Source organism: Gobio gobio (genome assembly GCF_949357685.1).
Source record: "Gobio gobio genome assembly, chromosome: 4".
Lineage (NCBI taxonomy): Eukaryota > Metazoa > Chordata > Actinopteri > Cypriniformes > Gobionidae > Gobio > Gobio gobio.
In genome coordinates, this window is record NC_137100.1 from 3,575,948 (window position 1) to 3,594,867 (window position 18,920).

The 18,920-nt window shown below is 39.7% G+C and overlaps 1 protein-coding gene across 1 annotated transcript in view; it reads left to right on the plus strand.

Annotated features, from left to right (window-relative positions):
• The window catches only part of tspoap1 (TSPO associated protein 1), a 207,330-nt gene that overhangs the window by 152,346 nt on the left and 36,064 nt on the right, over positions 1-18,920 (plus strand). The window contains exons 13-17 of the mRNA XM_079815420.1: positions 1,643-1,814; positions 10,210-10,430; positions 14,781-14,887; positions 14,993-15,102; positions 17,541-18,428. Of these exons, the coding sequence (XP_079671546.1) occupies positions 1,643-1,814; positions 10,210-10,430; positions 14,781-14,887; positions 14,993-15,102; positions 17,541-18,428 (1,498 nt within the window). The remainder of the gene's footprint in view (positions 1-1,642; positions 1,815-10,209; positions 10,431-14,780; positions 14,888-14,992; positions 15,103-17,540; positions 18,429-18,920) is intronic.

The window sequence follows — 18,920 nt, forward strand, 5'->3', positions numbered from 1 at the left end:
CAACGAGACGAGCCGCTGGCAGAAGCCCCGCCCATGACGCGAATTCACGTCTGTTGTGCAGTGAATTTCACGCGCGAATGAAGCGAGTAAACTCAAAATGTTCAAGCGTCCGCCTTCGCGCGATTCGCGTGAATAATTCGGTGTGAACGCCACATTAGAGCGTCTGACTCTCATGGCGGTGGACCCGTGTTTGAGCCCAGCTTGGAGCGGGTGGTTTGAACAGGACGGGTTACACGTGCTTCACTCATGCTCACGCATCTGCGTTCACACTCGCAGTGAATGAATGCAGTGAACTCCATCCGTGCGTAGACCGTTTCTCAGCCTGGAGCAATAATGGGCAGCGCGAGCTCATACACGGGCCGATCTCGATCATGTGACACCGTTACTACACAGTGCTGGAGATTCAGTGAGAAAGCGTTTCAAGTCGGAAAAGGGTGGATTGCCCACTTCAGGTTGGTGGAGAGTTCCTTCCTCAAGTGGAGGAGTTCAGGTATCTCGGGGTCTTGTTCACGAGTGAGGGAAGGATGGAGTGGGAGATTGACAGACGGATCGGTGCAGCTTCTGCAGTAATGCGGTCGATGTTCCGGTCTGTCATGGTGAAGAAGGAGCTGAGCTGTAAGGCGAAGCTCTCGATTTACCAGTCGATCTAGATCAAACAGAGCTGACGTGGAAACATTGAAACATTCAGGGGTTTCAGTCACAAATCACCAACATTCACCATGATTTACTGTAGTAACTCTAACTGTAACCATGGTATTGTGGCAGAAATCAATAATTTTTTACATTATTCATCTCAGGGTTTGTACAACCTTTTGAGAGTGAAATTCAAGCACCTTTCAAGCGCTTCACACTTTTTCCAGCACTTAAAAGCTCTAAATATTATCCACTTTTAATGTTATTTTTAATGTGATGATTTGTAAAACTAAAAGTGCGAACAAGTAGACTGGGTAAACCCAGTCCGATCTGCCGGTGATTTGATTTCGCCCTGCAGCTCAGGCTGGAAACCTGTACATATTTCTATCCTGCTTCCGTTACATATCTTTTGGGGACCAATCACAAAACCGGCTTGTCCGCCTGGCACGCTATTGGCGGGTTTAACGAGCTCAATGGTCACTTTGACCAGAGTCATTTGACCGATGCCCGTTGATCACGCGTCTTGTGGTCTGATTGGTTGAAGGACTATCCAATTGCGTACATAGTCATTTGAACTATGCCCGTTGATCACGCCTCTTGTGCACATTATTGTTATTAATACAAGTCAATTTTATCTGCATATCAATTCATAAACCTTTGTTTGACTAGTTTATTCTGAGCCCCGCCCACCACAAGTAAATTAATAGAGATTAATTGTAACATACAGATTAATATCCTAAAGATATCTTGTAAACGACAAACATTGATAGCTCGAAAGCTCTTATGAATATTCATAGTTCCATTAAACTATAATGCGACTCGAGACTAGACGCTGAATAGATGACACATATTCATTGCATCATCACATGCTCTGATTGGCTGATCACACTTTTGCAGCGCATCATTCATTGCTTTAGCATCTGCATTTCTTCATTAAACTATGTTTAACATATTTATGCATCTCATAAATATGAATTAATGTTTGCATATTGTTTTTGACCATGTGTAGGCGAAAGTGCGGGAGCTGGAGGAGAAATGCCGCAGTCAGAGCGAACAGTTTGGGATGCTGTCACAGGAACTGGATAAGTTTCGGGTTCAGGCCTCAAAGATCGACCTGTCGGGCTCCGGCCTGCTGTCCAGCTCCAGTCTGACCCAGCTGACCAATGGGGTCGGCCTGCCTGGTGAGGCTGGTACGCTAATTTAACTCTTGTGCTGTGCGCTCAAATTGCTCTCATTAAGTTATATTATCACCAAATACTGGATTCAGTCTTTTTGGCAATGTTTTCCCTTAAGGGATCTTTGCCAAAATTTTAAATATACAGAAACTTATTGCATGAGAAACTATTGTGTGCACATGGGTGTTTTTTACGTGCTCACACAGTAAAATTTTCGATTTATGTATAGTGTCTATAACCTATTTCCTTTGTGAGTCACTGCCATTTTAAATGAATCGGTTGAATCTCAACGACTCACTCAAATGCTTCGTTCCTGAATGAATCAGCCATTTAAAATAAACCGTTTGAATGAATGATTCAATGACTCACTCATTAAGAGAGTCAAATGCTTAGTTCCTGAATTAATCAGCCATTTAAAACAAATCGTTTGAACTAATGATTCAATGACTCACTCATTAAGAGAGTCAAACGCTCGTTCCTGAATGAATCAGCCATTTAAAACAAATCGTTTGAATTAATGATTCAATGAATCGCTCATTAAGAGAGTCAAATGCTTTGTTCCTGAATGAATCAGCTGTTTGAATGAATCGATTGAATTTCATTGACTCGCTCAAATGCTTAGTTCTTGAATGAATCAGCCGTTTAAAGGAATCATTTGAATGAATGTTTCAATGACTCACTCATTAAGAGAGTCAAATGCTTCGTTCCTGAATGAATCAGCTGTTTGAAGGAATCAATTGAATTTCAGTGACTCGCTCAAATGCTTTGTTCCTGAATTAATCAGCCATTTTAAAAAAATCGTTTGAATTAATGATTCAATGATTCGCTCATTAAGAGAGTCACATGCTTCGTTCCTGAATGAATCAGCCATTTAAAACAAATCGTTTGAATTAACGATTCAATGACTCACTCATTAAGACAGTCAAACGCTTCGTTCCTGAATGAATCAGCCATTTAAAACAAATCGTTTGAATTAATGATTCAATGATTCGCTCATTAAGAGAGTCAAATGCTTTGTTCCTGAATGAATCAGCTGTTTGAATGAATCGATTGAATTTCATTGACTCGCTCAAATGCTTAGTTCTTGAATGAATCAGCCGTTTAAAGGAATCATTTGAATGAATGTTTCAATGACTAACTCATTAAGAGAGTCAAATGCTTTGTTCCTGAATGAATCAGCTGTTTGAAGGAATCAATTGAATTTCAGTGACTCGCTCAAATGCTTCATTCCTGAATTAATCAGCCATTTAAAAACAAATCGTTTGAATTAATGATTCAATGACTCACTCATTAAGACAGTCAAACGCTTCGTTCCTGAATGAATCAGCCATTTAAAAAAAAGTTTGAATTAATGATTCAATGACTCGCTCATTAACAGAGTCAAATGCTTTGTTCCTGAATGAATCAACTGTTTGAATGAATCGATTGAATTTCATTGACTCGCTCAAATGCTTAGTTCTTGAATGAATCAGCCGTTTAAAGGAATCATTTGAATGAATGTTTCAATGACTCACTCATTAAGAGAGTCAAATGCTTCGTTCCTGAATGAATCAGCTGTTTGAAGAAATCAATTGAATTTCAGTGACTCGCTCAAATGCTTCATTCCTGAATTAATCAGCCATTTAAAACAAATCGTTTGAATTAATGATTCAATGATTTGCTCATTAAGAGAGTCAAAGGCTTTGTTCCTGAATGAATCAGCTGTTTGAATGAATCGATTGAATTTCATTGACTCGCTCAAATGCTTAGTTCTTGAATGAATCGGCCGTTTAAAGGAATCATTTGAATGAATGTTTCAATGACTCACTCATTAAGAGAGTCAAATGCTTAGTTTCTGAATGAATCAGCCGTTTGAATGAATCTGTTGAAACTCAATGACTCACTCATTAACAGTGACTTTCTGCCATCTACTTTAATTATTAAATTAAGTATCTTTTCATTTTTTTTTTTTACTGAAGTACAGTACCAAGTACTGTATGTGTGTCTGAGAGATCCATAAGTGGATTCCGTCTGCATTATCCCCTCTTTTTCCAGCCACAAATGCCTCATGGGAAGACATCGCGTTCTGGAGTTTGGAGGGTAATGAAGCCCTCTGTGATGCCTCTGAGCCTGGTACTATTTAACTTGGTTTTCTTCTAGGCTGTGTTTGTCTTGAATGCAAGACGTCATGTGTCTGCCTGCATGAATAACACATGGAGTGTGTGGGAAGCAGCGGTCACATCCATGAAGAATGCAATATGATCTGTCCTGAGCTAGAGCTGGGCGATATGAAAATATATATATATAACCTGAGAAACAAGTCGATCATACCGCCCACCCCTATCCTGAACCACTTTGCAGACGTTCTATGTATTGACGATGGTACTGTTTGCCTTTCTCGCCTTGTTAATGTGATGTTTGTATTGGTATTTGTCGTCATATGAAAATGATTGGCAGGACATTGCATGTCTCTCAGCTTTGTGAGGATATGATTGGCTGCTTTATTCTGATGGACCAATCAGAATGACAGCTGCTTCTTGACTATGTTCAGAATGGTGTACTACCATATTACTTATACTATGTTGATAATTGGACACTTGCTAAATTAATGAATTATGAACGAATCGGTTGAGTGAATGATTCAATGAATCACTCATTAAGAGAGTCAAATGCTTCGTTCCTGCATGAATCATCCGTTTGAATGAATAGGTTGCATGAATTATTCAATGACTCACTCATTAAGACAGTCAAATGATTCCCTCCTGAATGAATCATCCGTTTGAATGAATAGGTTGCATGAATTATTCAATGACTCACTCATTAAGACAGTCAAATGATTCCCTCCTGAATGAATCATCCGTTTGAATGAATCGGTTGAATGAATGATTCAATGACTCACTCATTTAGAGAGTCAAATGCTTCGTTCCTGCATGAATAATCCATTTGAATGAATCGGTTGAATGAATGATTCAATGACTCACTCTTTAAGACAGTCAAATGCTTCGTTCCTGAATGAATCAGCTGTTTGAATGAATCGGTTGAATCTAATTGACTCATTCAAATGCTTCGTTCCTGCATGAATAATCCATTTGAATGGATCGGTTGAATGAATGATTCGATGACTCACTCATTAAGAGAGTCAAATGCTTCCTTCCTGAATGAATCAGCCATTTAAATTAATAGTTTGAATGAATGATTCAATGACTCACTCATTAAGACAGTCAAATGCTTCGTTCCTGAATGAATCAGCTACTTAAATGAATCGTTTGAATGAATGATTCAATGACTCACTCATTAAGCCAGTCAAATGCTTCGCTCCTGAATTAATCAGCCGTTTGAATGAATCAGTTTAATCAATGATTCAATGACTCACTCATTAAGACAGTCAAATGCTTCGTTCTTGAATGAATCAGCTGTTTTAATGAATCGGTTGAATCTAATTGACTCATTCAAATGCTTCATTCCTGAATGAATTAGCCATTTAAATGAATGGTTTGAATGAATGATTCAATGACTCACTCAGTCAAATGCTTCGTTCCTGAATGAATCAGCCGCTTAAATGAATCGTTTGAATTAATGATTCAATGACTCACTCATTAAGCCAGTCAAATGCTTCGTTCCTGAATGAATCAGCCGTTTGAATGAATCGGTTGAATCAATGATTCAATGACTCACTCATTAAGACAGTCAAATGCTTCGTTCCTGAATGAATCAGCTGTTTGAATGAATCGGTTGAATCTAATTGACTCATTCAAATGCTTCATTCCTGAATGAATTAGCCATTAAAATGAATGGTTTGAATGAATGATGCAATGACTCACTCAGTCAAATGCTTCATTCCTGAATGAATCAGCCGCTTAAATGAATAGTTTGAATGAATGATTCAATGACTCACTCATTAAGACAGTCAAATACTTAGTTCCTGAATGAATCAGCCGTTTGAATGTGGCAAAAGTGTGGCATACTATTGCACTATTGGCATGTACTATTTTTAAAGTCCCCCTGAAGGCAATCATTTTATGTCTTAAATCTCCTGTTTGTATCATCAAAATTACATATTTAAATGTTTTTTCCATGCCTTACAATAGATTGAATGTAACTCTACACCCATGCGTCATTTAGTAAACGAGGTGTCATGAATATGCAAATGATCCCCGCCTCCACTCACTCACTCCAGCTTGGATTACCTGATCCACTCACTCAACTTCACTGTAGTAAACGCTACACGACCACAAGTGTAAATACTGGTTTAATTCAGCCATATATGTTTGAAGCAGAAACTGAATCAGAGGAAGAGTGAATTACACAAGCTCGTCTACAAATCAATGTATCAGAATGGTAATGCGTTTTATGTATCGCTCTCTACAACGTCTTAAATAGACATTTAAACAACATTAAGAACGTGAATGTTTAACCAAAGGGGGTCTTTAATAATAGTGCTGTATGCAGTATGTACTGAACAGTTTGTACTCCATTCTGAATCCGAACATAGTCCTAATCTTCTGCTGTATATGTGGATGCATTATTATGTTTATCACGCAAATCTAACAGCACGTTTAATGTTAACGCACATACAATGCACTTGTGTGTTGTTATTTGCCTCTGAGTAATCCACTGCAATATAAGGAGTTGTTTTTAAAGTTTCAAGGAAATGGCTGAATGGCATTTGAATGTATGCATAAATGATTGAATAGTGAAAGAATGTAAGCGGATGGAGGAGGTCAAGGTCAAAGGGGGATGTCTACTTTGACCGGCATGTAGATTACAGGGATTGACTAGAGTCACCAATACACACGGATAAATCAAGACAGACACATGAACACATGACTGAACCTCAGCTCAAAGCATCATGTGCACACGTTTATCTGACTGTGTTTTGAGAACAAGCCTTGAATGCAAGGCCTAAAATGAACACTCGCCAAGTGCCAAATGCGAGTAAAATTTGGTGCTGGCGAGTTTATAAAATGGTGTCAATCGCCAGTTGGTAGGTAATATTTTTAGGAATTCTAGCAATGCAATGAACGAGAAAGTGTACGACGCTTTGGGACAGTTGACAGGCTAGCACTACATCGTCACGAAAGTTTAAGTCTTGCCAATTGAAATATTAAAGCGCAAGAAGACGTAAAAAGGAACCGGGTGTGGATGTTTTCTGTGTGTCTCAGACAGCGCGCAAATACTGATTTGAACTCTTTCATTAGCCTGACAAGCCTGACCCACATCAAGATCACACACCATTGGCAGGGCTCGATCCGAGGGGCGGGATAAACGCTTGTCTTTCAAACTCCCTCTGCACGCAATAGGATAGCGCCACAACCAACCAGAGCAACGACCGCTGTTCGCCAGCTTCTTTGTTTACGAGTAGCACGCAGAACCGGCGCAACTCTGCCGTCATTATGTTAAGCCCACCCACAGACTCTATTCACGATGTGATTGGCCTGACCAGAGTTTGTTTTTTCCAGCTCGCAAGCCAACGGAGCGTTGCTAGATCTAGGCGTCTAGATTTCTCGGCTACTCTTTCATGTCTTCTCGCGCTTTAATGCCTGTATTGGTGAGTAGTATCCTCATAAACACAGTCATTAATGTCTAGAATGTAAACCGTTGAGAAAGAAAACACATGTGTATCAGTGTAATGGATCTGTCTGGCTCTTAAAGTGACAGCAGCCTAATATTCCTGCTGCCGTCTCTATAATAACTAGGGCTGGTATTGATTTCTCGATTTATACTAACAGATATCGCTTCTTAAATCCCTAGAATCGATTGGTCTATCCTGTTTTCAGTTGATGAATGAAAGGAACATTGTATCGCGCCTCCAATCCAATACATTGCAATAATCTTTGTGCGTTGTTACTAGTAATATGAAACAAAGTCTCAGATTTCAAATGACGTCCATTTTATTACGAAATCCAAAAACATAAATCGCTCTGGCTCAGCTCCAGAGAAGCAGATGAACTGATCTTCTCTTTCGCCTTAATACCAGTTAAAGCGCAAAATAAACATGAATGAGCATCTGAAAGTGTGTTAAAAGGTACAGGACAACTTACCGAAGTCCATTTATCATGTCATATGGAATCGCTCAATCAGTGTTTCAACTACGGAAAGACGCCAGTAAGACAATGTCATGTAACGTCACATTCACCTCAGAAAAACCATATCCAGTGTCCATAAACTCATTAGTCAGCTAGAAAAATGAACTCTAGAGAGGAGCATCTTGATAAATATATGCACCATGTTACATATTCAGTATAATTTTTATGTTTTTCAATATTTAATGCATGTTTGAATACATCTGGCAAGTTTTTATGACAGCCACCATTTAAATGTTTATATTTAAATAGAAATATGATTATGTAATTGTAAAGTTAATATTATAATTGTATTATAATTTGCCATGTATTGTACCTGATAAATATCCAAAATAATCGATATTGAATCGAAATCGAAATTTGCGTCAATACCGAGCCCTAATAATAACGCAAGTCAAACAAAAGACACATAGAAAATTACTCTATGATCTTGACTGTAACTTTTGTAATGTTAATAAGGATTAATCTGCGTTTAATTAATACAGTATGTGGTATTATTTTATTTTTAATGACTTTATTACATTTCTGTACCTGAAAATGGTGAATTTTCACTGGTATCTAAATTTTTTGTTTCATGGCTAGTAAAAAAAATTCTTAAAGGGTTAGTTCACCCAAAAAGGTAATTTATGTCTTTCCAAATCCGTAAGACCTTCGTTTATCTTATCTAGGGTTATGGTTAGACAGAAACACCATTTTCATGGTCCAGAAAGGCAGTAAAGACATGGTTAAAATAGTCCAAGTGACTCCAGTGGTTCAACCTTAATGTTATAAAGTGACGAGAATACTTTATGGGCAAAAAATAACGTAATATGCACGCATGCATATGATGCTGATGCAGGAACCGGCCAATAGTGAGCCAGCGTTCTGCCGTAGAACCCGGACGCGCGTGAACAGCACTGACACGGAAGAGAAGAAATTGTTGAATAAAGTCATTCTTTTAGTTTTTTTGCGCACATGACATTAAGGTTGAACCACTTGAGTCACATGGGCTATTTTAACCATGTGATTATGACCTTTCTGGACCTTGGAAGTGGTCGTGTTGTAGTCTATAGAGGGTCAGAAAGCTCTCGGATTTCATCAAAAATATCTTCATTTGCGCTCTAAAGATGAAGGTCTTACGGTTTGGGAATGACATGATGGTGACAGATTACAATTTTTTGGGTGAACTAACCCTTTAAGTCTGCCCATTGGCAGTAATGCGGATCGGGCCGCATTTTTCTGTCCGAGCCCGGCCCGCGTCCGACAGAGTAGTAACCGAACCCGACCCGAGCCCGACAGGTATTAAGATATTTATGTCCGAGCCCGAATGTAGCGCACAGACTCTTCATAGATGTGAAATTGCTGTTTTGTTTTGCACCGGCAGTGATAGGGTTAACAAAGGGAGTTCAGAGGGGCGGAAACAAATCCTGAAGACGTGTGCGCTTGAGTGAGAGTGTGTTCATCTTCGTTCTGATTAAAAGTTCGGAAACCTCCCTTGTCTGTCATTCTTCAGACATTACACTATTTTTTTTCTCATTCTAATGACACATGGATGTTTGTTCGTGTGGAAAGCCCGCTTTTATTAAGCAGCTGTAGGAAGGCATTCTGAAATTATTATAGATGAGCGCATCAGCGCGCACACGGGGAAACAAATACACACGTTAACACGGGGCCAAATCAAATAGCCAATTGTGAAACCAAAATTAAATGAACAAAGGTCTACCAAAATGGCCCAGCTAACAGAACAAAACATCAACGTAACACAAATGCAGCTTATTGAAGTGAAAATCACTCTTACCATTTTTCTCGAAAACTGTATGGCTACTAAACTGCAACATTTATTTACATAATCCATCCATCAAAGTTTAGGCTAATCCAGGTTATTATGCAGAAAAAGGATTGGATCAACTGTGGATGGCTAAGGCTGTCCTCTGCTCGATGGTCCTGCAGCGGCGCTGAAGTTGCGCTGCCAGCCACATGTAGCCTAATAATATGCAATATGCACGCACGTGTTGCGCATTGTCACAGCTACATAAACAAATTTCCGCGCACAGGAAGACGAATGTTAAGGTAATATTTTTAATTTATTTTAATCACAAAAACATTAGCTACCTACATAAGCTGTTTTAAATTTCAGATGTTCAATGCCTTATTGCGCTGACGTGACCGAGCCCGACCCGAACCCGAACATTATTTATAAATATCTGTCCGAGCCCGGCCCGGCCCGTCGGGCTCGGGTCGGGTATCCATCCTCTAATTGGCAGGTGTGGCAATAAGTAGGCCCTGGTTGTGTTTCATTGAAGACAGAAAGTGGTACTGGTTGCATTTCTCTGCGCTCATTGCATGCTCTCTTCCGTTAGATGTGGCTGCGGTCTTGCGGACGGGCTCCACTCCACATGCGGCTGAACTGTCCCGCCCCGAGCGCTCCCCGACCACCAAACACCGAGAGCTGCCCGCCATCAGTGTGAAGTCCGGCTCCACGTCCAGCCCCACGCCACCCAGATCTGAGACCACGCACCTCTCGCCCAAATCCGCAGGCTCTCGCCCGGCCAGTCCCCGAAAGGCCAGCCCTACACATGAGGTGAGAGAAAGTGCACAACTAGGACCCTATTTTAACAATCTAAGTGCATGGTCTGAAGCGAACGGCGCAGGTGCACTTAGGGCATGTCTGAATCCTCTTTTGCTAGTTTAATGATGGAAAAAATGGTCCAAAAGGGCTGTGCCGAGTCTCTTAATGAGTCATGGGTGTGTTTTGGGCATAACGTGCAATAAACCAATCAGAGTCTCATCTCCCTTTCCCTTTAAAAGCCAATTGTGCTCGCACCATGGTGGATCTGCTATTTACATGGAGGATTATAGACACCCTCAATCTGACGGGTCAGTTTAAATACATGTGTGTATTGCCATGATGATAGCCAATTTAATTCATCATTACTGCAAATAGGTAATTCTGATACATACAATATGACTATCCATTATGACATTTTTATGTTTATGTACACAATAATAATGTTTTACGTTGTAATCCTTTTATTTTTAGTATTTGGCGTGTGTGTGCTGTGTCCCTGTGTGTGTAATAAGCAGCGTGCGTGCGTTGTGCACCGCCTATAGGCACATATTACTAACACACCCTTTAAATAACACAAAAAATACTGCACTATTGACTTTAGAGCAGGTTTGTGTTGGTCGTTTTCAGTTCATGATAGGGCTCCTAATGTTGTAATCGTTAACTTAAACTATTACAAAACAGGGTAACACTTTATTTTACAGTGTCATTGTTACACGTCACATGCAGTTACCATAGTAATAACTATAAATGATGCATAATTACTGAAACCAAACCAAACCCGATGGTAAGTACATATAGTTACTTAATATTACTCAGTACTTAAATGTATAATTACACTGTAACAAAGACACTTTAAAATAAAGTGCTACCCAAAACATTTATAGTAAATGTAAATTTGAACTTAAAAATGTAAATTTTTATAAAATAAATTTGAACTTAAATTAAACTTAAAGTTATTTTAATTCAGTTAGTTGCCCATGTTATTTTATACTAAAATTTCTAAAACTGAAATCAAAATTAATCAATATAAAAAAGCTAAAATCGGCAAAAAAAGGTCAAAATTATTTAAACCTTCAATTCAAAATATATTTCAATCGAAAAAAAGAAAACTATATATATATATATATATTAGGGCTGTCAAAAGATGAATCGCGATTAATCACATCCAAAATAAAAGTTTGTGTTTACATAATATATGTGTGTGTACTTTGTTAATTATTATTTATATATAAATACACACACAAGCATGTATATATTTAAGAAAAAAATATTATTTTTATATATAAAACATTTATATTTATATATATTATAGATTATATAAATGTATATACAGTATATACATGCAAATATTTCTTAAATATATACATGAATGTGTGTGTATTTATATATAAATAATTAACAGAGTACACACACATATTAAGTAAACAAACTTTTATTTTGGATGCGATTAGTCGCGATTAATCTTTTGACAGCCCTAATGTATATATATATATACACTGAACAAAATTATAAATGCAACGCTTCTAAGACTGCAACAGGTCTAAGGCTTTTTCTATGTACACAAAAAGCCGATTTCACGCTCATATTGTTCACAAATCTGTCTAAATCTGTGTTAGTGAGCACTTCTCCTTTGCCGAGATGATCCATCCACCTCACAGCTGTGGCATATTAAGATGCTGATTAGACAGTATGATTATTGCACAGGTGTACCTTAGGCTGGCCACAATAAAAGGCCACTCTTAGGCCCCCGTTCACACGTACAAATTTTGTACCTTATCAGCGGTTCGTCCACACGGATCCGGCGTTTTGGGAGCATGAATCCGATATTTTTTGAAACCGGGTCCCAGAGTGGATAAATCTGAAACAGTCACCCTTGCGTTTTCGTGTGTACAGCCAATCCGTATATTTTGTGAAACGGTGATGTCATCACACCACGTTCCGCACAGTAAAGACTAGAAATGAATACAACTACGGGCACTGGGCATGCGCACATCAATACAGCGTCATTTTATTACTGTATTTGCATTAGTGTAAGGGTAGGTTTAGGGTTGGGGTAGGTGTAGGCGTTAAAAAAACACAATCTGGTCGTGAGATTTTGCCTCCGACCGTTGCTGTACCCCTGCTAGCCACGACTCCTCTTCTCCGTTTTTAGTGTATTTCTGTGGCAGAATTACAGCGCCACACACTGGTCTGGCATGTGTACTACATCGTTTTGAGTCGGTTTCAGTGGTTTCGTGTGTACGCAGATATTTTCTTTTTCCAAAAGATCGGAAAGGGAAAGCTCTGGCTTCGTGTGGATGTATTGTTCTGTATTGGGGGGGGGCAAAGGAGAAGTGCTCACTAACACCGATTTAGACAGATTTGTGAACAATATTTGAGAGAAATAGGCCTTTTGTGTACATAGTTCGGCTCAAGAAAAATGGGGCAAAAACAAAAGTGTTGCGTCATTTTTGCTCAGCGTATATATTATCTAAATATTGATAAATACCATAATGGTATATTAATGATACTAAAATAACACTGCTCACTAGTTCATGTCTCTACAGGGATCGGAATGGGAACTGGGTTTTCAAAATGTCTTAAAAAGTTACACACATAATCATCTAGAATGCAGATCATTCGTCGGGTGTTGAATTTCATGACTTGAGTGTACCTTCGAGCGTTTGCTTGAGGTTTAGCTGTGAAGTTTAAAAACTGGTCCCGGGTCAGAGTGCAGACGCTCTCCGGAGCGCGTGCAGCTGTCTAAAGCTGATATTCAGTGAGATAATCCTGTGCAGTGCTGGATTATGAAGGTTGTAGTAGTTGTAAGTGATTATCCATAAAAGGTTTTACCCTTGAGCTATAAATACTGTCTGCATGGGTCCGTTTACTCCTTACAGCATCACTATATTTAGGGGATTTCAGCTGCTGATACGGCAAGTTTTTTTAAGGGACAGACCTGTTGTTGTTGATCATTATTATTATTATTTATTTACTAATAAGTCATTTGCAGTCCATTTACCATTTTACCATTTTCAAGTTTTTCTCATGAGGGCGTTATGCAATCTGTCCATGTTGATATCTTTGTAACTAGATAAACTATATGGACAAAAGTATTGGGACACGCCTTTTAATTCTTGAATTCAGGTGTTTCGATCAGGTTTTCACATTAACCCCACTTTTTTGAGAATACACTTGAAAATGCACTATCCAAACTTAGAGGGCTGTAATTCAAGAATGCTTTTGAATATAGACCTAAATTTGGTCTTGTTGTAAAGCAGACACTCTGTAGATTATTGCTGAAGTGAAAGTTCACTTCAAAATATGAAATCATGAAAACGTTATGGAATTTTAAATTTACTGTAAATAAAAAATACTGTACTAAATATTTTTTATTTTAAATAAAATATATATTTTACAAAAATGTTTTAATCTAAAAGTACTATAAAATCAAAGCCGTATGTCTAACCAAGTTGTGTTCCAAATTTGAAGTTGATATCACAAAAATTGAAGTCCCCATGAAATTTTGATTTGGCGCTGTACCACAAATAGCCACCGGGTGTCATTGAAATCCCATTTTTGATGCATTTTGATGCAAATGTCACTTCCATCACAAAACGGTCACCAAATATGGAACCTTGAGACTCAGACCTTTCCAACGATATGTGTTTTGTCAAGATTAGAAAAGATTTTGATTATAAAGTAGTTAAAATAAATGTTGTGATATGAAACATGACGCCGCCCACTAGGGGGAGGAGCCGCTAGAAGAATTTAAAGTCCCATTTCCATGGTAACGCAACGTCCAATTTCAAAACGGTTTTCACAGAATGAATTTTGAGTTCATAAGCTGTCCAATGATACCTATTTTATGATAATTTCTAAAATATATGATACAAAAAAAGGCGATCAAAAAAAGAGTGCCAGGTGTCCCGCCAGCGGGACGGTGACAGTTAGAAAGTTAAGATGTGTTTTGTTTGATCGAATCACAAGAAATCATTCCCGTATTTTAATCCGTCTCTTTTGTCCACTTTTATGCACTTCTGTCTTGATTTCTTCAAGGGGAGGAGGGTCTATGGGTGGGACGCAGTTTACATATGAACACGTTTTAATATGATTTTATTATCCTACCTATGCACAATTGTATGGTTAGTGGCATTATATTATTTGCATTTAGCAGTTTTTCCTTGCTGTGCCCTATAACTCATTTGTGACATTTCAAGACGCACATGTTGAGAATTACTGGTTTATATTCAAGCAGGTTCAACCTGCCAAAGGAGAGACCAACTTTGTTTTATGACCAAATTCATACAAAAATGTTTCATATTTCAGTCATGCATGTAATATTTAATCAATCTCATATTGAGTGTTTTTGTGTGTGTTCAGGTGGACACTGCTAGTGAAGTTGAGGAGCTGGATATTGACGTTTCTCCAGCGCCGTATTCGGTCAGTAAAGGAGCAGCTAAACTCCAGGTCTTCATCGCTCGTTACAGGTGAACGCCATTACACTGAGTTCATGATTTCTTCTTACTGCATTTACTAAACTGGACATCGAACAAATGACACACTTTAAATGTAGGCCTGTTTTTAATTTGCAGCTACAATCCCTATGATGGTCCTAATGATAACCCGGAGGTTGAGTTGCCCCTCACAGCGGGAGAGTATATTTACGTCTATGGAGACATGGATGATGACGGCTTCTATGAGGGTGAGTTTATTTATAGATTTTTTTTAATAAGATAAATGAAGACAAATTAAACCTCCAGTGCTTGGAGCAAGAAAAAAATTAATGTTCAAAATCCCCAGTTGATGCTGTCCACTCACTGAATAAAAACACAGACCTCAGAGATGTATCAGAAATATTTATTTTGAACTAGCATTAGCTGTTGAAATTAATTTTATTTAGATGAAAAGTCAATTTCATCATATCTTTCTTCAGCGCTCATTCAGTGTGCAGACAGCATCTATAGGAGATTTTGAACATGTAAAATTTTTCTAAATGGTTTATATTTTTTAAATAATCATCAATGTTTTTCATACATTCTTTTATATATGTATATACACACTCTCTATTAAATGTATATATTATATATTTTCCTCAATGCCGTTGGTTTGCGTGCGTGTTAATGCTTGCGTGTGTGCGTGTATGCATGTGTGCATGTATGTGTGTATGCATGTGTGCATGTATGTGTGTATGTGTGCGTGTATGTATGCGTGTGTGCGTGTATGCATTTGTGCATGTATGTGTGTATGCATGTGTGCATGTATGTGTGTATGTGTGCGTGTATGTATGCGTGTATGCATGTTGCGTGTATGCATGCATGTGTGTATGCATGTATGCGTGTATGTGTGTATGCATGTATGCATGCATGTGTGTATGCGTGTGTGTGTATGTATGCATGTATGTGTGTATGTGTGTATGCTTGTATGTGTGTATGCTTGTATGTGTGTATGCTTGTATGTGTGTATGCCTGTATGCGTGTATGCTTGTATGTGTGTATGTGTGTATGCATGTATGTGTGTATGCATGTATGTGTGTATGCTTGTATGTGTGTATGCTTGTATGTGTGTATGCCTGTATGCGTGTATGCTTGTATGTGTGTATGCCTGTATGCGTGTATGCTTGTATGTGTGTATGCGTGTATGTGTGTATGCGTGTATGCTTGTATGTGTGTATGCCTGTATGTGTGTATGCATGTATGTGTGTATGCATGTATGTGTGTATGCTTGTATGTGTGTATGCGTGTATGTGTGTATGCGTGTATGCTTGTATGTGTGTATGCCTGTATGCGTGTATGCCTGTATGTGTGTATGCATGTATGTGTGTATGCTTGTATGTGTGTATGCGTGTATGTGTGTATGCGTGTATGCTTGTATGTGTGTATGCGTGTATGTGTGTATGCGTGTATGCATGTTGCGTGTATGCATGCATGTGTGTATGCATGTATGCGTGTATGTGTGTATGCATGTATGCATGCATGTGTGTATGCGTGTGTGTGTGTATGTATGCATGTATGTGTGTATGTGTGTATGTGTGTATGCTTGTATGTGTGTATGCTTGTATGTGTGTATGCTTGTATGTGTGTATGCTTGTATGTGTGTATGCCTGTATGCGTGTATGCTTGTATGTGTGTATGTGTGTATGCATGTATGTGTGTATGCATGTATGTGTGTATGCTTGTATGTGTGTATGCTTGTATGTGTGTATGCCTGTATGCGTGTATGCTTGTATGTGTGTATGCCTGTATGCGTGTATGCTTGTATGTGTGTATGCGTGTATGTGTGTATGCGTGTATGCTTGTATGTGTGTATGCCTGTATGTGTGTATGCATGTATGTGTGTATGCATGTATGTGTGTATGCTTGTATGTGTGTATGCGTGTATGTGTGTATGCGTGTATGCTTGTATGTGTGTATGCCTGTATGCGTGTATGCCTGTATGTGTGTATGCATGTATGTGTGTATGCATGTATGTGTGTATGCCTGTATGTGTGTATGCGTGTATGTGTGTATGCGTGTATGCTTGTATGCGTGTATGCCTGTATGCGTGTATGCCTGTATGTGTGTATGCATGTATGTGTGTATGCTTGTATGTGTGTATGCGTGTATGTGTGTATGCGTGTATGCTTGTATGTGTGTATGCGTGTATGTGTGTATGCGTGTATGCTTGTATGTGTGTATGCCTGTATGTGTGTATGCGTGTATGTGTGTATGTGTGTATGCTTGTATGTGTGTATGCGTGTATGTGTGTATGCGTGTATGCTTGTATGTGTGTATGCCTGTATGCGTGTATGCCTGTATGCGTGTATGCCTGTATGTGTGTATGTGTGTATGCATGTATGTGTGTATGCATGTATGTGTGTATGCATGTATGTGTGTATGTGTGTATGCGTGTATGCCTGTATGTGTGTATGCATGTATGCGTGTATGTGTGTATGCATGTATGTATGCATGCATGTGTGTATGTGTGTGTACTAAAAGCTCATAACCAACCACTCACCACACTCTAGCATTGTGGTAGTTTATCTCTGAAAATGTAAAAATCTGATTTACTCTTCAAATTTCTAAAAATCGACTTTAGATTTCCTTTAAAAACACTACAGTTCCTATAACTAACACTATTGTGTCAAACCATCACCCTCTTTAGGTGAGCTGATGGACGGTAGAAGAGGTCTTGTTCCCTCCAACTTCGTGGAACGTGTGTCGGACGACGACTTCATGAGCTCACACCCACACCAGGCTGGCGAAATGTCCCATAATTCCTTCCTGGAGAGTAGCTTTCACAGCGGCAGTGAGCGGCTGCACCAACACCACCTACGTTTCGCCCACAGCACCTCCGAGAGGACGCAGACCTCCACGACAACCTCAGCTCCCGGTGACAATGCCAAAGCCAACCCCGCTAACCCTGCCCTGGCCGCCCCGCTCACCAACGGCTTGGACTTGGATCTAGAGGAGGTGGGGGTGGACACTGTGCCTTACCCCCGCAAGCTAACGCTAATCAAGCAGCTAGCCAAGAGTATCATCATTGGCTGGGAGTCTCCGCTAGTCCCGCCCGGCTGGGGTTCAGTGTTTAGCTATAATGTCTACGTGGACCACGAGTTACGGCTCAATGTGCCGTTTGGTACCCAAACGAAGGCCGTTCTGGAGAGGCTGGATTTAGCACAGAAGGTGTATCGGATTGCAGTGCAGAGCCTGACGGAGCGCGGCAACTCGGATCAGTTGCGTTGCAGTATCCTCGTTGGGCGGGACGTGTGCGTGGCGCCGACTCACCTCCGTGTTGAACGTGTAACGGCTACCTCGGCCAGCCTGACCTGGCTACCTAGCAACAGTAACTACGTGCACATTGTGTCTTTGAACGACGAAGAGTGCGAGCTGGTAAAGGCGGGATGCTATTCACTGTGCCTCAGTAACCTCACACCCAACCTGCATTACAGCGTTAAAGTGGAGGCCAGGCCGCACCGCACAGCCTGGGAACTACCGCCAGAGTGCCGAGAACGCAGAACCGTAGTGACCTCATTCACAACCCTGACTGCAGGTGAGATGCAAAGATCAGACCTGAAACTAGTGTATGTATGCTGATGCTACTCAACCAGAATACGTATTTTGCTGTAGCAGTACCGGCAAATGCATTGCAGCTTTTGACCATTTGACTTCTACAGGTTATCAGGCAAACATATCAAAGCACGTTTTGGCACGTAGCGATCAACCTTGCATTGCCAATGGGCTACAATTGACAGTTGCCATCAGTGGAGAATCTATAAGAATTTTTTTTTGTTGTGATAGTCTTCTTCCCCATTGTGACGTACACTATATTGCCAAAAGTTTAGGACGCGCCTCCAAATCCTTGAGTTCAGGTGTTCAATCCCTTCATGGCCACAGGTGTATAAATCAAGCTCTAGGCCTGCAGACGCTTCTACACACATTAGTGAGAGAATGAGCCGCTCTCAGGAGCTCAGAGAACTCAAGCGTGATACCGTGATCGGTGAACACCTGTGCAATAAGTCCATTCGGGACATTTCCTCACTAC